This window comes from Trachypithecus francoisi, unplaced genomic scaffold (assembly GCF_009764315.1).
Source record: "Trachypithecus francoisi isolate TF-2019V2 unplaced genomic scaffold, Tfra_2.0 Lachesis_group8, whole genome shotgun sequence".
Classification (NCBI taxonomy): domain Eukaryota; kingdom Metazoa; phylum Chordata; class Mammalia; order Primates; family Cercopithecidae; genus Trachypithecus; species Trachypithecus francoisi.
In genome coordinates, this window is record NW_022681473.1 from 93,517,841 (window position 1) to 93,538,126 (window position 20,286).

At 36.1% G+C, this 20,286-nt stretch overlaps 1 protein-coding gene and 1 long non-coding RNA gene across 2 annotated transcripts in view; one reads left to right on the plus strand and one right to left on the minus strand.

Annotated features, from left to right (window-relative positions):
• DYNC2H1 (dynein cytoplasmic 2 heavy chain 1) overlaps window positions 1-20,286 on the plus strand; it is a 386,039-nt gene that overhangs the window by 248,989 nt on the left and 116,764 nt on the right. Inside the window, exon 83 of the mRNA XM_033204903.1 lies at window positions 18,983-19,099. Within this exon, the coding sequence (XP_033060794.1) occupies window positions 18,983-19,099 (117 nt within the window). The remainder of the gene's footprint in view (window positions 1-18,982; window positions 19,100-20,286) is intronic.
• LOC117080180 lies at window positions 1,691-4,643 on the minus strand. Its single transcript, XR_004435746.1, has 2 exons — window positions 4,513-4,643; window positions 1,691-1,770 (listed from the first exon to the last, which is right to left on the minus strand). It is a non-coding gene; the product is annotated as an uncharacterized LOC117080180 (long non-coding RNA).

Genomic DNA, 20,286 nt, shown 5'->3' on the forward strand with positions numbered 1-20,286 from the left:
ATCTTTAATGCAAGTTCGAACTTGGTCCCTCCGTTCCACAACATACAGGAGGGCCCAGAACAATGCGTGCGCTTGCCTTTTATAGCCTAATGTAAACAGGACTTGTAAAGTTGCAGAGGAACGAGGGAATTCTCTAGGTTACAGCATTACAATTGGTTAACATTTTAAGTTTATACATTTAGCAGTTTTTTTATTGGTTCCCGTGCTCTCACAAACGGCTGTTTTCTTATCAGGGATTTTCCAGGTGGTGTCCTTCTAAAGTTGAGATATATGGTAGTCTTTGAATTGAAAGATATATGGTAGGGAGACATATGGTGGGATGAGCCCAGGAAGTTGAGGGATATATGGAGGGGAGACATATGGTGGGATATGTTTATACTGGGCTCAGGAAGTTGAGAGATATATGGCAAGCACTAGTAATTAGAACAGAAAAAGAACAAGACAGGGACTTTCACATTGCTTGTCTATACAACATCTGAAATCTATAGATAACATTATCGGTTAGGTCCGGCATCAACTTTTAACTAGGCTCAAGGCGCCGCCGGGCTGTCTGCCTGTAGGGTCAACTTCTAACTAGGCTCAAGGCGCCGCCCGGGCTGCCTGCCTGTAGATTTCATTGGTCTCTTTCATTCCTCCCTTTCTCAAGTACCTCTAGAGCCAATCTTGGGTCTTATAAGTCTGATTCCGTTTCAGCGTTTACAGGTTGTTATTGGGCTATGAGGACCATGTGCTGTATGGTGTCAAACCTTTCCCTGACAAACCGCAAAATTCTGTTAATAACACAAGGTCCTACGGTAAGCAGAAATAGTAGACTTAGCAGAGGTCCAAGGAAGGGGGCTAACAGGGGAAACATAGAGGAATTTTACCATTGTCATCATGACACTGAGATTACAAACTTTACAAAGTAATAGAATATTACAAAGTAAGTGGGGGCAGGATGAGAGCACAGGATGGTGTTAACATTAAAATTGCTAATGAAATTTTGGAAACGCATACTCAATTGATAACATTTTATCAGGAAATAGGGTTTGAGAGCAGACAACCTGACTGACCAAAATTTATTAGGTGGGAATTTCCTCATCCTAATAAGCCTGAGAGCACTACAGGAGGCCGGGGCTTATTTCATCCCTTCGGCTTCAACTGTAAAAGGCGGCACGCCTCCAAGGGGGTCGTTTATAGGCCTACCCTCAGAGCGCATTCTCTTTCTCAGGGATATTCCTTGCTGAGAAAAAGAATTCAGCGATATTTCTCCTATTTGCATTCAAAAAGAGAAGAAATATGGCTCTGTTCCGTCCGGCTCATCAGCGGCCAGTTCAAGGTTACCTCCCTTGTTCCCTGAACATCACTGTTATCCTGTTCTTTTTTCAAGATGCCCAGAGTCCATATTGTTTAAACACACATGCTCTACAAACCATTTGTGCAGTTAACTCAATCATCACAGGGTCCTGAGGTGACATATATCCTTCTCAGCTTACAAAGAAGATGATGGGACTAAGAGATTAAAGTAAAGACATAGGAAATTACAAAAGTATTAAAGTAAAGGCAGACATAAGAAATTACAAAAGTATTAATTTCGGAGAAGTAATAAAATGTCCATGACATCTTCATATTTTATGTTTTTTGCCGTGGCTGTAGCCAGTCCCTCCATTCAAGGTTTCTGACTCCCTGCAACATTTTCTCTCCCTTTTTTTCTATATAAATATGCCATGGCGATGAAGGCTCGTTCGTTCTCTCGATTGTGGCATAGGATTCTTTGACTGGTCCAGCACACTAAAAACAAACCGATTAAACAGAGACACATAATTTCAAAATTTGCTGCAGTAGAGTTCTCAATAGACTTAATTTAAGTTGTGGGGTTTTAATCCATAAAGAATTTTTTTTTTTTTTTTTTTACTTGATCTAATGCCTCAGTTCTAGGCACAATATTTAAATGACTTTGAGAGGCTTTAAAATTTGTTGTTCTAATTTAGAAATGTCTAAAGTGAGATAATTTCCTCTTCCCTGTAGATGGCGTTTTGCCATGTCCCAGTGATGTTTAGACTTATTATAAGTTTGGGGTGTAATACAAAAATCTGAAGTATTCCAGTCACACTGTAACTGGAAACAATACCTAATGGAAATATTTATCATTAATTATTTTTCTCCGGTTAGGCCGGGCAACAATCATCTGTGGGACCAGGTACCTACACACTATTATTAACATATATTTTAACAGGATTATTCATCCTTGTGACCACCCGAATTAAGGGCGGGAAAGGCACATAAGCCCAGTAGGTATAATTAGCTGCAGCTGCTCCTGCAGGCATGGGGAGACTTACCACCGTTGATACAACTATTAAAGCTGCAAGCAGCGTTGTTTTTTTTTTTTTTTTTTTTTCCTGAGGTTTGTGTCACCTTTGCGCTGGCTAGGCTTTTTCTAGCTAACAGTGTCAGCTTCTTTAACTGTGCCCAGGTCGGCAGCTCTGCCTTCCTGGTGCGTGGTGACTTTATCTGCTTTTTTAATATCACCACTTGATTTATCCTGTGAGTCAATGGTGCTCGATGACGGTGTTTCTGTCTCTGTGGAGGCGCTTTTCTTTGCATCTCCGATGGGTTCATTGTAGAACTTCAAATGCTTAGTGGGTATCCAAATAGGAAGCTGATTTTCTCCTAGTGAAACACAAGCAAAACCTCTTCCCCAGGTTATCACCTTCCCTATTTCCCATGTCCTATCTTTGTTGTAACAAAGTGAACAGCTGGTGTAACTGATTATCTATGCTATATTTAATTAGAGCTGTCTTAACATCCTTTGTAGCCTGTACTACATATGCAGAATCTGATATAATATTAACAGGTTGATTAAAATCTTTTAACACTGTAATGACTGCAACCAACTCTGCTCTTGAGCAGATTGATATTGAGTTTTGATTACTCGCTCTTTCGGCCCTCTGTAAGTCACTTTTTCATTGCTGGGACCATCAGTGAATACTGTCAGAGCATTTTCTAAAGGTTTATGTCTGGTAATTTTAGGTAAAATCCAAGTAGTCAATTTTAAAAACTGGAAGATTTTTGTTTTTGGGTAATGATTATCAATAATTCTTACAAAATCTGCAAGGCCAATTTGCCATGCACCAGAATTGATAAAGGCTCGTTTAACTTGTTCCTTGGTTAAAGGAACAACTATTTTGTCTGGGTCATTACCATACAATTTTATTATTCGTAATCTTGTCTGACCAATTAATGTAGCCATTTGATCCAAGTACAATGTAAAAGTTTTAATTGTACTGTGAGGAAGGAATGACCACTCTACAAGATCAGTATTTTGAAAATGATGCCTTTTGGAGAACGCGCAGTGGCGAAAATCAAAAGTTGGAGTGGGGCTAAAGAATCTATTTTACTGATTTGCGCTGACCGAAATTTTTTTTTCCTCTTCTATAATTTTAATTTTTTTTGTTGCCTCCGGGGCTAATATTTTTTATTATCTATTTGCATCCTTAAATAATGAAAAGGAGCAGAGGTTTGGATCTTTTTAAATGCTATTGTTAGTCCTGTGTTAGCAACCTCTGCTTGCAGAAATGTGTAACAGTCAATTAATTTGTCTCTTGTTTCTGCAGCACATAAAATATCATCAATATAGTGAATGATATAACAATCTGAAAATCTGTTTCTAACTGGTTGAAGGACTTGACCTACGAAAGCTTGACAAATAGTTGGACTATTAAGCATTCCCTGAGGTAAAATTTTTCACTGAAACCTGGTAGCTGGTTCTTTATTATTTATGGCTGGTATAGTAAAGGCAAATTTTTTACAATCTTGCTCTGCCAGAGGAATGGTAAACAAAAGCAATCCTTTAGACCAATTATAATTAAAAGCCAGTCTTTTAGGATCATGGCCGGAGAGGGCAATCCAGGTTGGAGAGGCCCCACGGGTTGAATTACAGCGTTTACGGCTCTTAAGTCCATTAACATACGCCATTTGCCTGATTTTTTTTTTTTTTTTTTGAATTACAAATACAGGAGAATTCCAGGGTGAGAATGAAGGCTCAATGTGTCCCTTTTCTAATTGTTTCTTTGCTAGTAAGTGTAAAGCCTCCAGTTTTTGCTTTGGTAGCGGCCACTGATTTACCCATACCGGTTTTCCTGTTTTTCAAGTTAATGGAATGGGTTTAGGAGGCTCTACAGTGGCCGCCCCTAAAAAGGATACCCCATTTCTTTTCTTTTTTGATTATCTGGCCCTAAACAATGTAAAATCATTGTACTTTCATACACTTCTGAAGCTGTGCCTACGCCGATAAGTCTTGTAACAGCCTTTTGTTTAGGCCAATTTTTTTTCCCAATCTTTTAGATCTAAAGTTTTCTGTTCCGGAAACCATGGACAAAACTGTTCTATTGTTTGAAAGAGCGTATTTAGATTTTTGCTAGACACTTTAACTCCCCCTCTTTTTAAGAGAATTTTTATAAAGCTGCGATGAGGCATATTTACTTTTAGTTTGCTCCATTGTTACCCTAGGTTCTTCCGAGCGCGCAAGCTTACCACAAGGCTGACTGTAGACGTACTCGGGAGTCTTTCGTCGACTTGTCTTTAATGACCACACTCCAGCATACCCTCACCTTAGAGAAAAGCTTCCAAGTTGGGCACCAGATGAAGGGGTGGCGTGCCCCTCCACATCTGTGGGTGTTTCTCATTAGGTGGAACGAGAGACTTTAGAAAAGAAATAAGACCCAGAGACAGAGTATAGAGAAAGAAAAGCGGGGCCCATGGGACCAGCGCTCAGCTTACAGAGGACCCACGCCAGCCCTTCAGAGTTACTTTCCCTTGTAGTGGGTCCGGGTGCGCTAGCCACCTCCCGTCTGCCTGCTCCCTCCCGCGGCTCAACCTGGGGGGGGGGGGGCTGAGGCCTGCGGCCGGGAGAGGTATGGAGGGGGTTCTGTGGACAGTGGGTCCCCGCTATCAGGTAAACAGGTCCTGCAAGGGAAAGTGAGTTGCTGGAATATCAACAACAAGTTATGTCAGTCGCAGGCGCGCTCCAGAAATCTGGGTCAGAACAAGTTATGTCAGTCGCAGGCGCACTCCAGAAATCTGGGTCAAAATAAGTGCAAACAAGAACCAGATGAGAGCCGGGGGACGTCTCCCACCGGTCTCTGCTGGCTGTCCTATAGCGCGTCCGCCAGGACGTATGCCAGCTTCAGACCTCGCGAGTCACAGATTCAGGCGGACTTAGAGAGCCGCGAATTCAGACAGGCTAACAGCCTCAGCGGACTTAAAGAGCCGCGAATTCAGACAGGCTAACAGCCTCAGGCGGACTTAAAGAGCCGCAGGTTCAGAACGGACACAGACAGACAAAGACGAAGACGGGCAAACACAGGCGAGCCGGCTCACCTATTAGCAGATCGATCCTAGTAGATCCGTTGACCAGGGGTCTGGTGGGCTTGGGGAATCCCGGGAGAGCCCCCAAATGTTATGCCCAGACCGTTTGTTCCCCGAAAAAAAGACCACCAGAGTCCAGAGTCAAAGCCAAGCGGCAAGGATCTTTAATGCAAGTTCGAACTTGGTCCCTCCGTTCCACAACATACAGGAGGGCCCAGAACAATGCGTGCGCTTGCCTTTTATAGCCTAATGTAAACAGGACTTGTAAAGTTGCAGAGGAACGAGGGAATTCTCTAGGTTACAGCATTACAATTGGTTAACATTTTAAGTTTATACATTTAGCAGTTTTTTTATGGTTCCCGTGCTCTCACAAACGGCTGTTTTCTTATCAGGGATTTTCCAGGTGGTGTCCTTCTAAAGTTGAGATATATGGTAGTCTTTGAATTGAAAGATATATGGTAGGGAGACATATGGTGGGATGAGCCCAGGAAGTTGAGGGATATATGGAGGGGAGACATATGGTGGGATATGTTTATACTGGGCTCAGGAAGTTGAGAGATATATGGCAAGCACTAGTAATTAGAACAGAAAAAGAACAAGACAGGGACTTTCACATTGCTTGTCTATACAACATCTGAAATCTATAGATAACATTATCGGTTAGGTCCGGCATCAACTTTTAACTAGGCTCAAGGCGCCGCCCGGGCTGTCTGCCTGTAGGGTCAACTTCTAACTAGGCTCAAGGCGCCGCCCGGGCTGCCTGCCTGTAGATTTCATTTGGTCTCTTTCAGGGGAGTGGTGGGACATGAGGATGGGAGGTAGCTAGGGTGGAGGTGGACTAGGTCATAAGTCTTGTGAGCCACGAAAATAACTAGATTACTCTGGCAAAGTATGTTTTCAAGAGAATAGACTACTGGGGAGTAAGACTTAAAGCAAAGAGAGATGTTAGAAAACAGTTGCAGTAAGCTAATGCTGTTGCTCAAAATGGTAGCTGGGGAGGCAATTTTTATTAATAAAATTTCTGATTAGCTTTAGTTCTGTAAAAGTTATATGTGTTTTTGTATAAGAGCTACATATTTCTATGTGCTAGCTACATATTCACTTATTTTCTCCTAAACATACTTTGAAGCTCCAGAACTTTATTATTTTTTTCATAGTTTCAATAGCAATTTCATGGCAAAATTTTAAAAACCTGTTGTATTTATTCTTAAAATGTAATGACTTTTCTATTGCCAAAGATTTGAAGATTAATTGCTAGTGTAATAATTTTAGCATCATTGCATCGAATGGCTTTTATGAACCCAGCAGCTGTGGTTACTGATATTCAGCAGCTGTGGTTATCCTGACTCAAATGGTTTTTCATCAGTTATTAGAAAAGTCACAAGTTCCTGGTAAATTCATTTTTGAAATTGGAAAGCTTAAGTTCCCATTTTTTTCTCAGATATACTCTATTTGAATATATTTCAAGAGCATATTTTTAGCCACAACTTAGCCAATAGCACCATCAGCAAAAAGAGATAATGTATTTGTACTTTTATACACAGTGTAATAACTTCTGATTTCTAATTGTAGGCAAATCTGAATTTGAATACTTTTCATATTTTGAGTTCTAAGACCATTAGACAAAAGCAAGTTGACTGAAGGATATCACCAGTCTATTTCATTTTGTAAAATACATAATGATGTTACATTTTTCCTTTTGAATATTTATGTAGAAATAATATATTTACTAATATAGACTTGATTTTCAAGCTTTTATTAGGTTATCATTCAGTAAGATATAAAAGTGTCTCTTTGAAAATGCAGTTAAAGGGAAAGAACTATGTACTTATCTTTCCTTTGTGAATTATATTTCAAGATAACGAAAGAAAAGTTGATAAAACTCTTCCTTATTGAATAATTCTAGATAATAAATATGGCAGTAATGATGAAATTTGAAAAATCATTATTTCACAAACTCTAATAAAATAATTGGTTCAGACAATGATTATCAGAGGTTGAACCCATTAGATGGAAGGTTTCTGGGGGTGTTTGCAAGAGAAGGATAAGCTGTCACCACCTGTACCCTGTGATCAATCTTTGCATCAGAAAGAGGAGGCATTCAGACACTATGCGACTCCAAATGTGATGAAATATGAAGTACAATTTCCAAAAGTATTCTTTCAAAAAGACTAAACCTGAGCCTAATCAAGTTTTAGAACTAATTTACCATTAACAAGAAACATAGGTATAAAAGAACAAGGTAAATGACAACACTGGAACCAGAATGTGGGACAGTTTGCAAGATAACGGACTCAGTTTAATCAATAGGTTAATGGCAGGCAAAAAAGGCAAGCGAGAAGGACTTCTCTATATTAATAAGGCTTAAAATACATAACAATTTATGACCTTTCTGTGAATCCTGATTTAAGCAATTCAATTAAAACAAATTTTGAGACTGTCAGAGAAATTTAAATATGGGCTGGGTGCTATTAATGTGATGCCAATTAATTTTTTGTTTCTTGGGAGAAGTAATGGCATTATAGTAGTTATATCATTTTTTTTCTTTAGAGATACATACTGAGTATGTAGGAGTTAAATAACATGTGTTCTGGGATGTGTTTTAAAACGTAAGGAATAATAACAAAAGGGAGATGAATGAAGCAAGTGCAGGAAAGTGTTGACAGTTGTTGAATCTACATTATGGGTATCTTTGGGTTTCTTTGAAAATGTTCATAATAAAAATCAATTTGTGTGTATCTTTGGAAATGTTCATGGTAAAATTAATAAAGTTTTTTAAATGTCATGTATATTTACATGTATGTTCTTGACCTTGTCACCCACCTTTTAGTACTTTCTTTTACACAGCTATTAGCACTTTTCTCCAAAAAAGTCTGGGGTGGGAGGTAGCATCCCCTATTACTGCAATGTTGAAAATGGCAAACACTTTTCAAGTCGCCCTCATAGCTAGAGAACAGTCATGCCAGGCACCAACCCCAGTTTCTAAACAAGGAACTAGTGAATCAAAGAGGCAGTTTCTTTGCTCTCTTGAAAGGCAGTGGCAAACTAACCTGCACTGAGTAAAAGGAAGTCAGTGATTGCCTAGTGATAGGGGAGGAAAGATTAGACGGGGGAGGGATTGTGAAGTACCAAGAGATAATTTTCGAGGTGATGAAAATGTTTATTATTTAACGCTAATTAGCAAGTTCTAATTCCTGGTAACATCCAGAACTGAAGGCAAAGGTGATGGAAAAGCCATAGCTTCTGTGTTCGTGGCACTATCAGGTTTTCCTTTCCTTTTTCCACCAGAATAACCAGTGTTTAACTGGCCCTAGCCCAATTTTTAACTTTCCTGATAATTCTGTAAACTACCTAACATTTTTTAATAATTATCTTTTTTTACTTTTTACAGCTTTATTGAGGTTAATTAGCATTCAGTAAACAACGCATATTTAGAGTGTCTATTTTGGTAATTTTTGAAATATGTATATACGTTTGAGGCTATCACCACATCAAGATAATGAACATCCCCATTACCCCCAAAAGTTTTCTGTTAGCACTCCCTCCTGTTTCTTCTCCCCTATTCCCAGGCAACCACTGATTTCTTTTTTATCAGTATAGATTAGTTTGCATTGTCTAGAGTTTTATATAAAAGAACAATACAGTTTACCATTTTCGTTATGGCTTCTTTCTCACTCAGCACAATTATCATAAGATTCATCTATGTTATATATATTAGGAACTCTTCCTTTTTATTGCTAAATAGTATTCCATTGTATTAATATACCACAATTTGTTTATTCATTCAGTCATTGAAGATATTAGTTTGCTTTTGGCTCTGATATGGTTTGGTTGTGCCCTCATCCAAATCTTATCTTGAATTGTAGTTCCCATATCTCCCATGTGTGAAGGGAGGGACCTCATGGGAGGTGATGAGATTATGGGAGGCAGTTTCCCCAAGGCTGTTCTCATGATCATGAGTGAGTTCTCATGAGATCTGATGGTTTTATGAGGGGCTTTCCCCCTACATTGCTCTGCACTTCTCTCTCCTGTTCCATGTGAAGGACATGTTTGCTTCCCTTCCACCATGATTGTAAGTTTCCTGAGGCCTCCTCAGTCATGCAAAACTGTGAGTCAATTGTATCTCTTTCCTTTATAAATTACCCAGTCTCGGGTATTTCTTCGTGGCAGCATGAGAGTGGATTAATGCAGGCTCCTACATTAAGCTGCTATGAATATTTAAACATTGATTTTATATCTTCATATGAACATATTCTTTTATTTCCCTTGACCAAATACCCAGTAGTGGAACGGCTAGATTATGTGACAGTCATATGTTTAATCTTTTAATTAACTGTAAAACTGTTTTCAAATGTAGCATATAATAGATATTATTTTAAAAAATAAATAGATGAATGTATTAGGAGAGATGAGGTCTTACACTTATTTGGTTGTGTATACACATGATATAGTGCATTTATATGTTCCATGTGTCTTATTTGTATTTTGATAAAAAAAGTATATTTTTACTATCAGTAAGTAGGATTGTTAGAGCCGCTAATTATTCAGAGTGTGACAAAGTATCTCAAGGCAGATACAGCATTTCATATAATTTAGTAATTAATACAAGATCTTATTTAGTACTAACCAATTATACACAAAATAGGAATATATATGATTTATAATGAAGTATTCTGCCTTGTACTCCAAATAATATAGCTCAGTATTTGAAAACTGATATATTCATTGTGTGAGTATGAATTTATAATAAATATCCTTCAATAAAAGTTCATTCTCAATTTGCTTACGTTAAAATTACACTAACTAGCGGATCTTCTGAGATTTATTTCCAGGCTTTTAATGTCATATTACCTTGAAAAATGATGATGTGAGTTCTTAACATGGTAGAGTGCCTATACATTTCACTTTTGATCTTGAGTGAAATCTCATCTCACACATCACCAACATAAATTACAATTTGGTCTTGTGTGTGACTGGCGTAAATATATTTTAGAGACATGAGAAATACAAAGAAAAGTTTTCCCGCCTCCCCTTTTATCCTGCATATGTTAACATTAGAAGGATAAACCACTGCATATTCTCCTGTCTCATGTTAGAATATGGTTTTGGGGGGTTATGCATTTTTATGTATGCAGGGAAATTTTATATGGTTTGATACATCCTGATGTATTTGGTAACACAGTTAAACATCATCATTGTACGTGGCCACACATGCACAGGGAGCATGAAACTATCAAGAGTTTTTGAGGCCCCCAAATCATTAAAATAGAATATTTGGGCTGAAGTTAAAAATGTAATATGTTTAATGAATTTCTATTCATTTCAATAACAGAAGATACATATCGTAAACATGAAAGTATTCTAAATTGTTTTTTTCTGCAAATTATAATATCTGAGAAAACTGATTTAGTGTTTTTCCTTTATAATTCTTAGACATTTAATTGTCTTTATTTGTCTTCTTGGGATAGGTAGGTCCTTATGTGCAGTGTTGAATAAACGTAGTGATAGTTGGCATCCTTACCTTGCTATGAATTTAAAGGGAATGGTTTTTAACATTTTTTTATTATGATATTTGCTTCATTTTATAGATACCATTTATCAGGTTGTATTAGTTGGCTTGGCCTGCTATAACAAAATACCACAAATTGGGTGGCTTAAACAACAGAAATTTATTTTCTCACACTTTTGGAGGCTAGAAGTCTGAAATCAGGGTACAGCATACTCAATTTCTCGTGAGGCTGCTCTTCCAGGCTTGTAGACAGCTGCCTTCTTTCTGGGTCCTCATGCGTCCTTTCATTTGTACATGTGCGTAGAGAGCGTGTGAGCGAGGTCTCCAGTGTCTCTTCTTCCAGGGACTCAAATCCTATCAGATCAGGCCCCGACCCCTATGACCTCATTTAACCTTAATTACCTCCTTAGAGGCCACTTGTCCAAACACAGCCATAATGGGAGTTAGGGCTTCAACAGATGGATTTTAGGGGGAACACAAACATTTAGTCCATAAATTTAAAAAGTTTTCTAATATTCCCAGTCCTCCTCTTAGTCTTCACTTTACAGCAAACTATCTCAAAACTTAGTGACTTGAGGTAATGATGTTTTCTGATTTTTAAATGATTCTGTGTGTTGGCTGGATTATTCCTTTTTAGTTTCACTTGAGCTTACATGTAAAGTTGACTTTATTTGGAGAGTTGAGCTGGAAGGTTCAAAATGGCCTTACTCATGTTTGTAGATGGTGCTGGCTATTAGCTAGGGTGACTTGGTTCTTGATGTGGCCTTTTGTCTACCAGATGCTAGGATGGTATATCAGGGTTCCAAGTCTAGAAAGTACACTGCATGTCCTTTTGAAGGCTAGGCTTTGTAAATTACACATTGTTTTTGCTGTATTATGTTAATCAAAGCAAATCCAGCCCAGATTCAAGATGGTGGAGAAGTAGATATGTCTTGAAATGGGAGGAGAAGAACATTACATTGCAAAGGATGTGATTGCAAGAATGCATCATTTATTGAAGGCTATTATTATAACAATCTCCCAAATCTTTGCTAAGTTTGCTAGGGGTAATTTGTTAAGAATATATTGATGAATTTTAATTGTCCGTGTTTCCTCTAAATATTGAGAAGATTATATATTTTTTTCTCCTCAATTTATGTGAATTATAGTTTCTATGATTGAACCATATATTCAATGTCATCCTGTATATCTTTTTAAAAATGTTGTTTGATGTATATTTATTTACTTGAATCTGTGTTCAGGAGTAAGACTGGTCTTTAAATTTACATTTTCTTTCGTATTAAATTTTTATTAGCCTTTATAATGTTATTTGGAAAATGTTGCCTCGTATTTCTAGTCTCTGAAAAAGTAAGTGCAAAAATTATTTGTTTTAAAGAACGCTAATATAACTTACATGTAAACTATTGGTGCCCGAGATTTACTTTGAGATAATATTTTTAACTTCTAATTTAATTTTTTGACTAACTCTAGCCCCACTTAGAAAAACTCCACCATTCTTGAGATTGTTTTATTAATTTGCATATTCCTAAGAATTTCTCTATTAGCCAAATTTGCAACTTTTTATGGTATAAAGTTTAAAATAATCTCATGGCATCTTTTAGTATTTTCTGTATCTGTAATTTCCTTTAAAAGTAGAATTTTAAAGTAGATTTTTTCCATTTTTAATTTTACCAGTAGCTATCTACCATTCATTCTGGTAAGAAGTCTCTTAATTCTATTAGTGTTTTCAGTGAACCAACTTTTGGCTTTTTAAAACCTCTGATCTCTTTTGTATCTGTTTGTTATTTAAATTTTGTTTGCCCTTATTGTTATAGATAGCTTTCATCTATATTCTTAACTGTGTAATTTATAAGTTTTACTCAATTTTTAGCATTGCTTCTTTTTAACATAAGATTTGCTACTATAATTTTCCTCCAGAATCTCATTAACTGCCCATTCACTATTGTATAAACTTTGATATGTGGGTTTTTCATGAACACAGTATTTTAAAATTTTATTAAAATTACTTACTTGACCTTGAGTTATTTAGAAATGTGTTTCGTATTTCCAAGTTAGGGGGGTAATTTTGGTAACATTTTACCAATTTCTAACAATTACATTGTCAGATATGATCTATGTGATATCAACTCTTAAATTTGCTAAGACTAGCTTTATGGTCTAATATGTGCCTGATGTTCTTAAATGTTCTCTGTGTGCCTGATTTTTTTTTTTTTTTTTTTTTTTGAGACGGAGTCTCCCTCTGTCACCCAGGCTGGAGTGCAGTGGCCGGATCTCAGCTCACTGCAAGCTCCGCCTCCCGGGTTTACGCCATTCTCCTGCCTCAGCCTCCCGAGTAGCTGGGACTACGGGCGCCCGCCACCTCGCCCGGCTAATTTTTTGTATTTTTTTAGTAGAGACGGGGTTTCACTGTGTTCGCCAGGATGGTCTCGATCTCCTGACCTCGTGATCCGCCCGTCTCGGCCTCCCAAAGTGCTGGGATTACAGGCTTGAGCCACCTTACCCGGCTTCTCTGTGTGCTTGAAAGAATGTTCTTGCTTTTACACTGTTGGTGAAAATGTAAATTAGTTTTACCATTGTGGAAGACAGTGTGGCGATTCCTCAAAGATCTAGGACCAGAAATACCATTCGACCCAGCAATCCCATTACTGGGTATATACCCAAAGGATAATAAATCATTCCATTATAAAGATACGTGCATGCAGATAATTATTGTAGCTCACAATTATTGTAGTTCACAATAGAGGAAACATGGAATCAACCCAATACCCATCAATGATAGACTGAATAAAGAAAATGTGGTACATATACACCATGGAATACTATACAGCCATAAAAAGAAACGAGATCATGTCCTTTGCAGGGACATGTATGAAACTAGAAGTCATCATCCTCAGCAAACTAACACAGGAACAGAGAACCAAATACCATATGTTCTCCTTCATAAGTGGGAGTTGATCATTGAGAACACATGGACACAGGGAGAGGAACAACACACACAGGGCCTGTCAGAGTGTGGGCATCAGGATAAATGGCTAATGCATCTGGGCTTAATACCTAGGTAATGGGTTGATAGCTGCAGCAAACCACCATGGCACACATTTTCCTATGTAACAAACCTGTACGTTCTGCACATGTATCCTGAAACTTAAGTTTTTTTTAAAAAAATGATTGTTCTCCAGATATTGGGTATATTGTATGTCCTTCGGTCATGCTTGTTGATTGTGTTCAAATTTTCCATATGTGTTCTGTATGTGATCTACCAACTGCTGAGAAATCCACATTAAGTGTCCTACATAATGCCAGATTTCTATTTCTCTGTATCTTCTGGTAATTTTATTATCTACAACATCTGTGTTTTTAAGTATTATCTACAACATCTGTGTTTATAAGTATTAGGTTGTGCAAAAGTAATTGCGGTTTTTGCCATTACTTTTAATGACAAAGTGTCTATCTGTGTGTGAGTGTATATATATATGTGTGTATATATATATATATATATATATATATATATAAAGATACTTAGAATTATGTCAATAGATAGTGATGCTTTTTCCCCTGTAATACTTTTTGCTTTAAATTTTCTTGAGGTTTACTAAAAAAGGGTTACCTTTTAACTTTGAAATCTATTACCTTTTAACTTCAAATGTCCTTATGTTTTAGGTACCCACTTTTAAATATATATACATATGTTTAACCATTAACATATAAACGTATTTTTAGTTGTTGTTTTTAAGTAATGTTTAGCAATTGTTTTAAAGTAATCAATTACTGCAGTTATTGATTTATTTGGATTCATTAATATCATTTTTTTTAAATCTCCTCTTTGGGCTGGGTGTGGTGGCTCACACCTGTAATCCCAGCACTTTGGGAGGCCAAGGCTGGCAGATCATGAGGTCAGGAGACCAAGACCATCCTGGCCAACATGAGGAAACCCTGTCTCTACTAAAAATACAAAAACTAGCGGTGTGGTGATGCATGACTGTAATCCCAGCTACTCGGGAGGCTGAGGCAGGAGAATCGCTTGAACCAGGGAGTTGGAGGTGCGGTGAGCTGAGATCACGCCACTGCACTCCAGCCTGGCAACAGAGCCAGGCTCCGTCTCAAAAAAAAAAAAAAAAAATCTCCTGTTTGGCCTGCTGTTTTTTGTGACCAAGGGCCTTCTATTCTACCCTTGTTTGCATTCTTTTAGATTCATTTTCCCTTTTTAAAAAAAATTGTTTGTTTTTTTTTTTTGGAAAATTTATTCTATACTTATTTTTTCTCTCAATGGTTATACTAAATTTTAATGTACCGTCCTTCCATACAATACGATGATTTAGAATGCTTTAACTCTGCTCACTTTATCCCAACTTAAATATGATTATTTTTCAGTGTTTTATTTCTGTTGTATATTGGGATCATACTTCAATAGATTTATAAATTTCTTAGACATTTTCTTTGCTTACCATTCCTTTTTACTTATTGGACTTTCTTTTTTTGATGATTTCCTTCTAGCTAGTGTCCATGATTTAAATAGTGAAGCTGCACTCTCAGTTTTGTCTCAAAATACTCATATTTTATATTTTCTCAAAAAATAATTTTGCTAAATTTATAACAATTCTAGGTTGACAGTCTTTTTGTCAACATGTTTTGTCTTCTGTTGTTGCAGTTGGGAAGTGTTTGTTTGGAATAATCTATTATTTCTTTCTAGCTTTTTGTAATATATATTTTTTTTTCTCAATGTTCTGCAGTTACATTGGGCAGTACCAGGTGATTTCATTTATTCTGGTTGGGATTCTTTGACTTTTCTGAATATGAGAAGTATTGTCTTTCACCAGTTCTGGAAAATTCACAGAAAGTTTCTTTTTAAAAATTGCCTCTGTCTCCTTTTATTAGCTCTTCGTATAGTAATAATGCTGAGTAGGCATGTATTAAGCCTTTTTATTTTCTTCTCCATGTTTAAAAAATCTTATTTATTATTTTGTGTCTTTGTATTTTTTCTCCTTTTAGGCTTTAGCCTTTAAGATTTTCATTATTTTCTTTGACAATTCTGTCATAAATTTTAAGTCATTTTGTTGATGTTCTTGCTTATTCATAGTTTTGAAATGTGCTTTATCATAAAATTTTCTCCAGAAATCTAGTGTGCATATTCCCTGTAACAAAAATGTAAATTATTTAATTTCTTGGATATCTATAAAATGAGAATGAGTGTTTATATTCCTTCTTATTCCAAAAAAGAATTACTGGCAGTGACTAACAAAAACGTAAATGATCTACTAGGATAAAATCAGTAGTTGAGGAAATTAGTGTAAGAGAAAATTAGGATGGGAAAATAAAATAAAACTAAGGAAATAGTTTATGCCAAACAAGACAAAACAAACAAAAAAGGTTGTACTTTCTATAAAGTTGGTATTGTTTGATCAAAAATCATTTGGGGTGCTTCATGATATCCAAAGGAAAATACAATTATATATAAAATTTAGTGTCTTACAATAAAACATACCAGTTGCTCAGAAAAGGTAGGTGTTCCTGAAATGTCTCCCATTGGTCTTTGAAATGACAACAGGTGAAATCGGAGTGGCAAAATCTTCTGTGGTTTTCCTATCATTTCTTCATTTTGAAATATTATTTTCTGAATGTTTTATTTTTTAGAGATGGGGTCTTGCTTTGTCATGTAGACTTGAGTTACAGTGGCATGATGGTAGCACACTGCAGCTTGGAATTCCTGGGCTCAAGCAGTCTTTCCAGCTCAGCCTCCTCAGTAGTTACAGGTGCATACCACCATCCCTGGCTAGTGTATTTTTAAAATTTTAAGAGAAGAGGTCCCAATATGTTGCCCAGGTTAGTCTCAAACTCTTAGCATCAAGTGATCCCCCAACCTCAGGCTCCTGAGTTGCTAGCATTGCAGGTGTGAACCACTGTGCCTGGCTCCTTTACAATTCTTACAGATCGCCCAAACCATGCCAGTGGCATAATTCATGCTGTTAATTATGGGTAGAAAGTGGAAGAATTGATGTAAATATGTTGTTAATGAATGAAATTTTATCCCTTTTGATACCACTTTAAAGTAGTATTATGAAAAAAATTATATTTAACTGGTTTAAAGTATGAGAAATAGATATTTTATTATCTATGCTTTATAAAAAAGATAAGTATATGTGTTAGATTTTGTAAAAACAGATAGTTCATTGATACAAGTTATAGCCCTGTCCTCGTTAATAAAAATGTTATTATACGTTTGAACTCCCTTTCTTATTACTGCCTGTTACTTAAAAATTATAATGATAGTATTATTTAAAAAGAAATCCTCACATGTTATTTTTCTTGGACAGAAGACATCTTTTTTTGGTTGGTGTACATTTTATTCTTAAAACAGGTCTTAACATCATGGATAAAAAAGTTTGCACTCTTTTTCCTTTAGACGTCTCTTTGCATTATTATTTGTTTTCTATCATGTTTGACAAATTTAAAACACAAATAAGTAATAGCAAAACTTGAGTTAAAATAGCACTTCTGACTACCAACTAGTTGTGTTTTGTAGTGTAGCAAAGCTGATAAATTAGGTGCTATTTTACGGTTCAGCTAGAGCAAATGAAAATAATTTATCAGAAAAACAAAAAAAATCAAACACTGAATCACAGGTTTTTAAGAATCAGTGAAACACTCTGGAAGTAACTTGAGTTTAACAGCATGATTATTGATGTTTAACAGTTAAGTTGTACATTCATTCTGAAAGATTTATGGCCCTGATTTTATTATGAACTTTACTAATGTAAGAACCTAACAAAATATGAAATATAGTTCAATATGTTACAAAAGGAAAAACAAATCACATTTCTCCCAAAGTGAAAACAGAAGTAGTCAACTTGCTATAAATGTTGAAGTTTAAAATACTGACTTAGGAAGACATATCTGGTTTTTTGGGTTTATTTTGTTTATTTTAGACAAACAATGAGATAAAACAATCTTAATATTTAGGTATATGAAAAACAATGTATACATCATTGATTTTATGTATGTAAACGCATATATCACAATATCTGTAACCTAATATTTAGCATAGTTAGTAATATTCTGGATCATTAACAAATGATTAATAAGGTTCATTAATGTTCTTAAAATGGGAATCATTAAGTATTATTTTAGAAAAAAAGTGAGTGAATTGATTTTGACGAGAATAGTGATAAAGAAACTGGTAATAAGGACATTATAGAATTGGAAGCCCTAAATAGGGAATATTTACCTTGCCTTGTTTGAATTGATTGACCCATTCTTTTTTCACTGGAGCCTTGTATATAGAGGAAACATTGAAATTACAACTTAAAGTTCATGTAGAGCATTAAAACATTTACAAATAGTTTATCGACCAGCAATTATTGCTTTACCATTTTAGACGGTTTATTATACTATTGTTTTTCCATTCATTTCATATTTTTAAGGAAACTATCTTTGTCAGCATTTTGAGATTATGAAATTTAAATCAAAACAATTCCAGATTTCAGAAATGAACAAATAGAGACACCAAGTGGTTATTAATTATGGGTAATTGGAGCTTTCTAGGTAAAGAGGCAGCTTTATGCCAGGACTGGTGGCTCACACCTATAATCCCAGCATTTTGGAAGGCCGAAGTAGGAGGATCGCTTGAACCTAGGAGTTCAAGACTAGCCTGGACGACATACTGAGACATAGTCTCTACCAAAAATAAAATTAGCTAGGCATGGTGGCACACACCTGTAATCCCAGCTAGTAGGGAGGCTGGGATGGGAGGATCGCTGGAGCCCAGGGATTTGAAGCTGCAGTGAGCTATGATTGCGCCCTTGCACTCTGGCCTGGGTGACTGAGTGAGACCCTGTCTCAAAAAAATCCAAATAACAACAACAAATGAAGCATCTTTCAAATACAAGCCATTACAGTATATAATTTTAAAATCATTTTTCCCCAGCTTTAATTTCTTTTATTTTTTTAAACTGCTTAAACCATAAAATATTAAGCCAGTTGAAGAAAGATAATATGATTATAAACTATTGACAACACTTTTTGTCTCTATTTTTATAAAACAAAATATGTCTGTTTTTGTACCTATGCTCTTTCTTCCTGTTCAACTGAAGTTATTTTTATTTGTTGATACTTATTATTTTCTTCATTCAGGTTATTTCACAGTTGAGGATTTTGGGCAGAGCCATAACAGCTGGTTCCAAATTTGATAGAGAAATCTGGTCTAATGAACTTTCTCCTGTCCTCAATCTCTGGAAGAAACTAAACCAGGTTAGTCGCGGAATATTCTTCCAATTCTTTTGGTTTTTTCTCCCTGTCATTTTTTCCAGCATCCTAACCATGTGCTCCCCATTTCTGCCTGAGTCATACAAGTAATCACATTGCACAGGTTCCTAACTGTGAAGTCATGACCCAGGACCTCCTTTCTCCATACCAGCGCACATCAAAATTAGTATTCTTTACTCTCTCTTTTATGAAATCGATCTTTCCTTATCTTTAAATAAGTAATCAAATTCACATAATTTCAGTTATCCGCTTTAGCAGTTCATTCCTTGTCTCGATGTTTGATAATTTTCTTCATCTTAGGACTATGTTTCTTATAACAGTTTCTGAGCCCAGTTTCCAACTTTTTTCAATAACATTGGCAGTTTTGTATTTTCTAGTGATTTTCCCAATTCATGCAGTTCTTAAAATGTATATACATATACAACCATGTAGGTATTCATATGTATAAATATTATGTAATATAGCTATTTATTCTGAGAATAATGTATGATTATTTTCAGTTTTTACTTAGTAATAACATGGAAATGGAATTATTTGCATAATTGACTACGTTTACCTCTTATTAAACAGAAAACCAATGGCAAAAGTAACCTTAATTATTGCAAAGATCTCATCTGACATTTTGGAGACATAATCCAGGTATTCGTTAGAAAGTTTCCTTCTCCGTGAAATACAGTTTACTTGTTTGACTCAATTTCCAGAGTTTGGGGGAAGATTAGAGTCCACTCTATAGTTTTGGCACCTTAGTCCCCTATAATTTTTCTCTGCCTACTTCTAAATTTGTACTGTCCATGTTGTTTTTATTCCAAATTTGATTTAACCTTAAAGCACAACTTATATATCTGTTTTTTATAAGAAATCCGGTCATGTGATTTTGTAGCTTTAGTGATTATTAATGAAGTGCGAGGAACAGCTCATATTGCTAAGTGTGCAGTCTTCTAAGTCACTTTTCTTTGAACTACATTCTTTGAAGTTTTAGCACTTCTTAAAGTTCCCACAGTTGACTCTTCCATCTGTGCGAAATTTACTTGGATGTGTCATTTAGACTTCCTTGCACTACCTGCTTCTCTTCATCAGGCACATCTGATTTTATTGCTAGTCTCTCTCCCTCACTGCCAGCACACATACATACCTTCTTTGTAATTCTGAGAAAATTTTTTTCAATTATTACA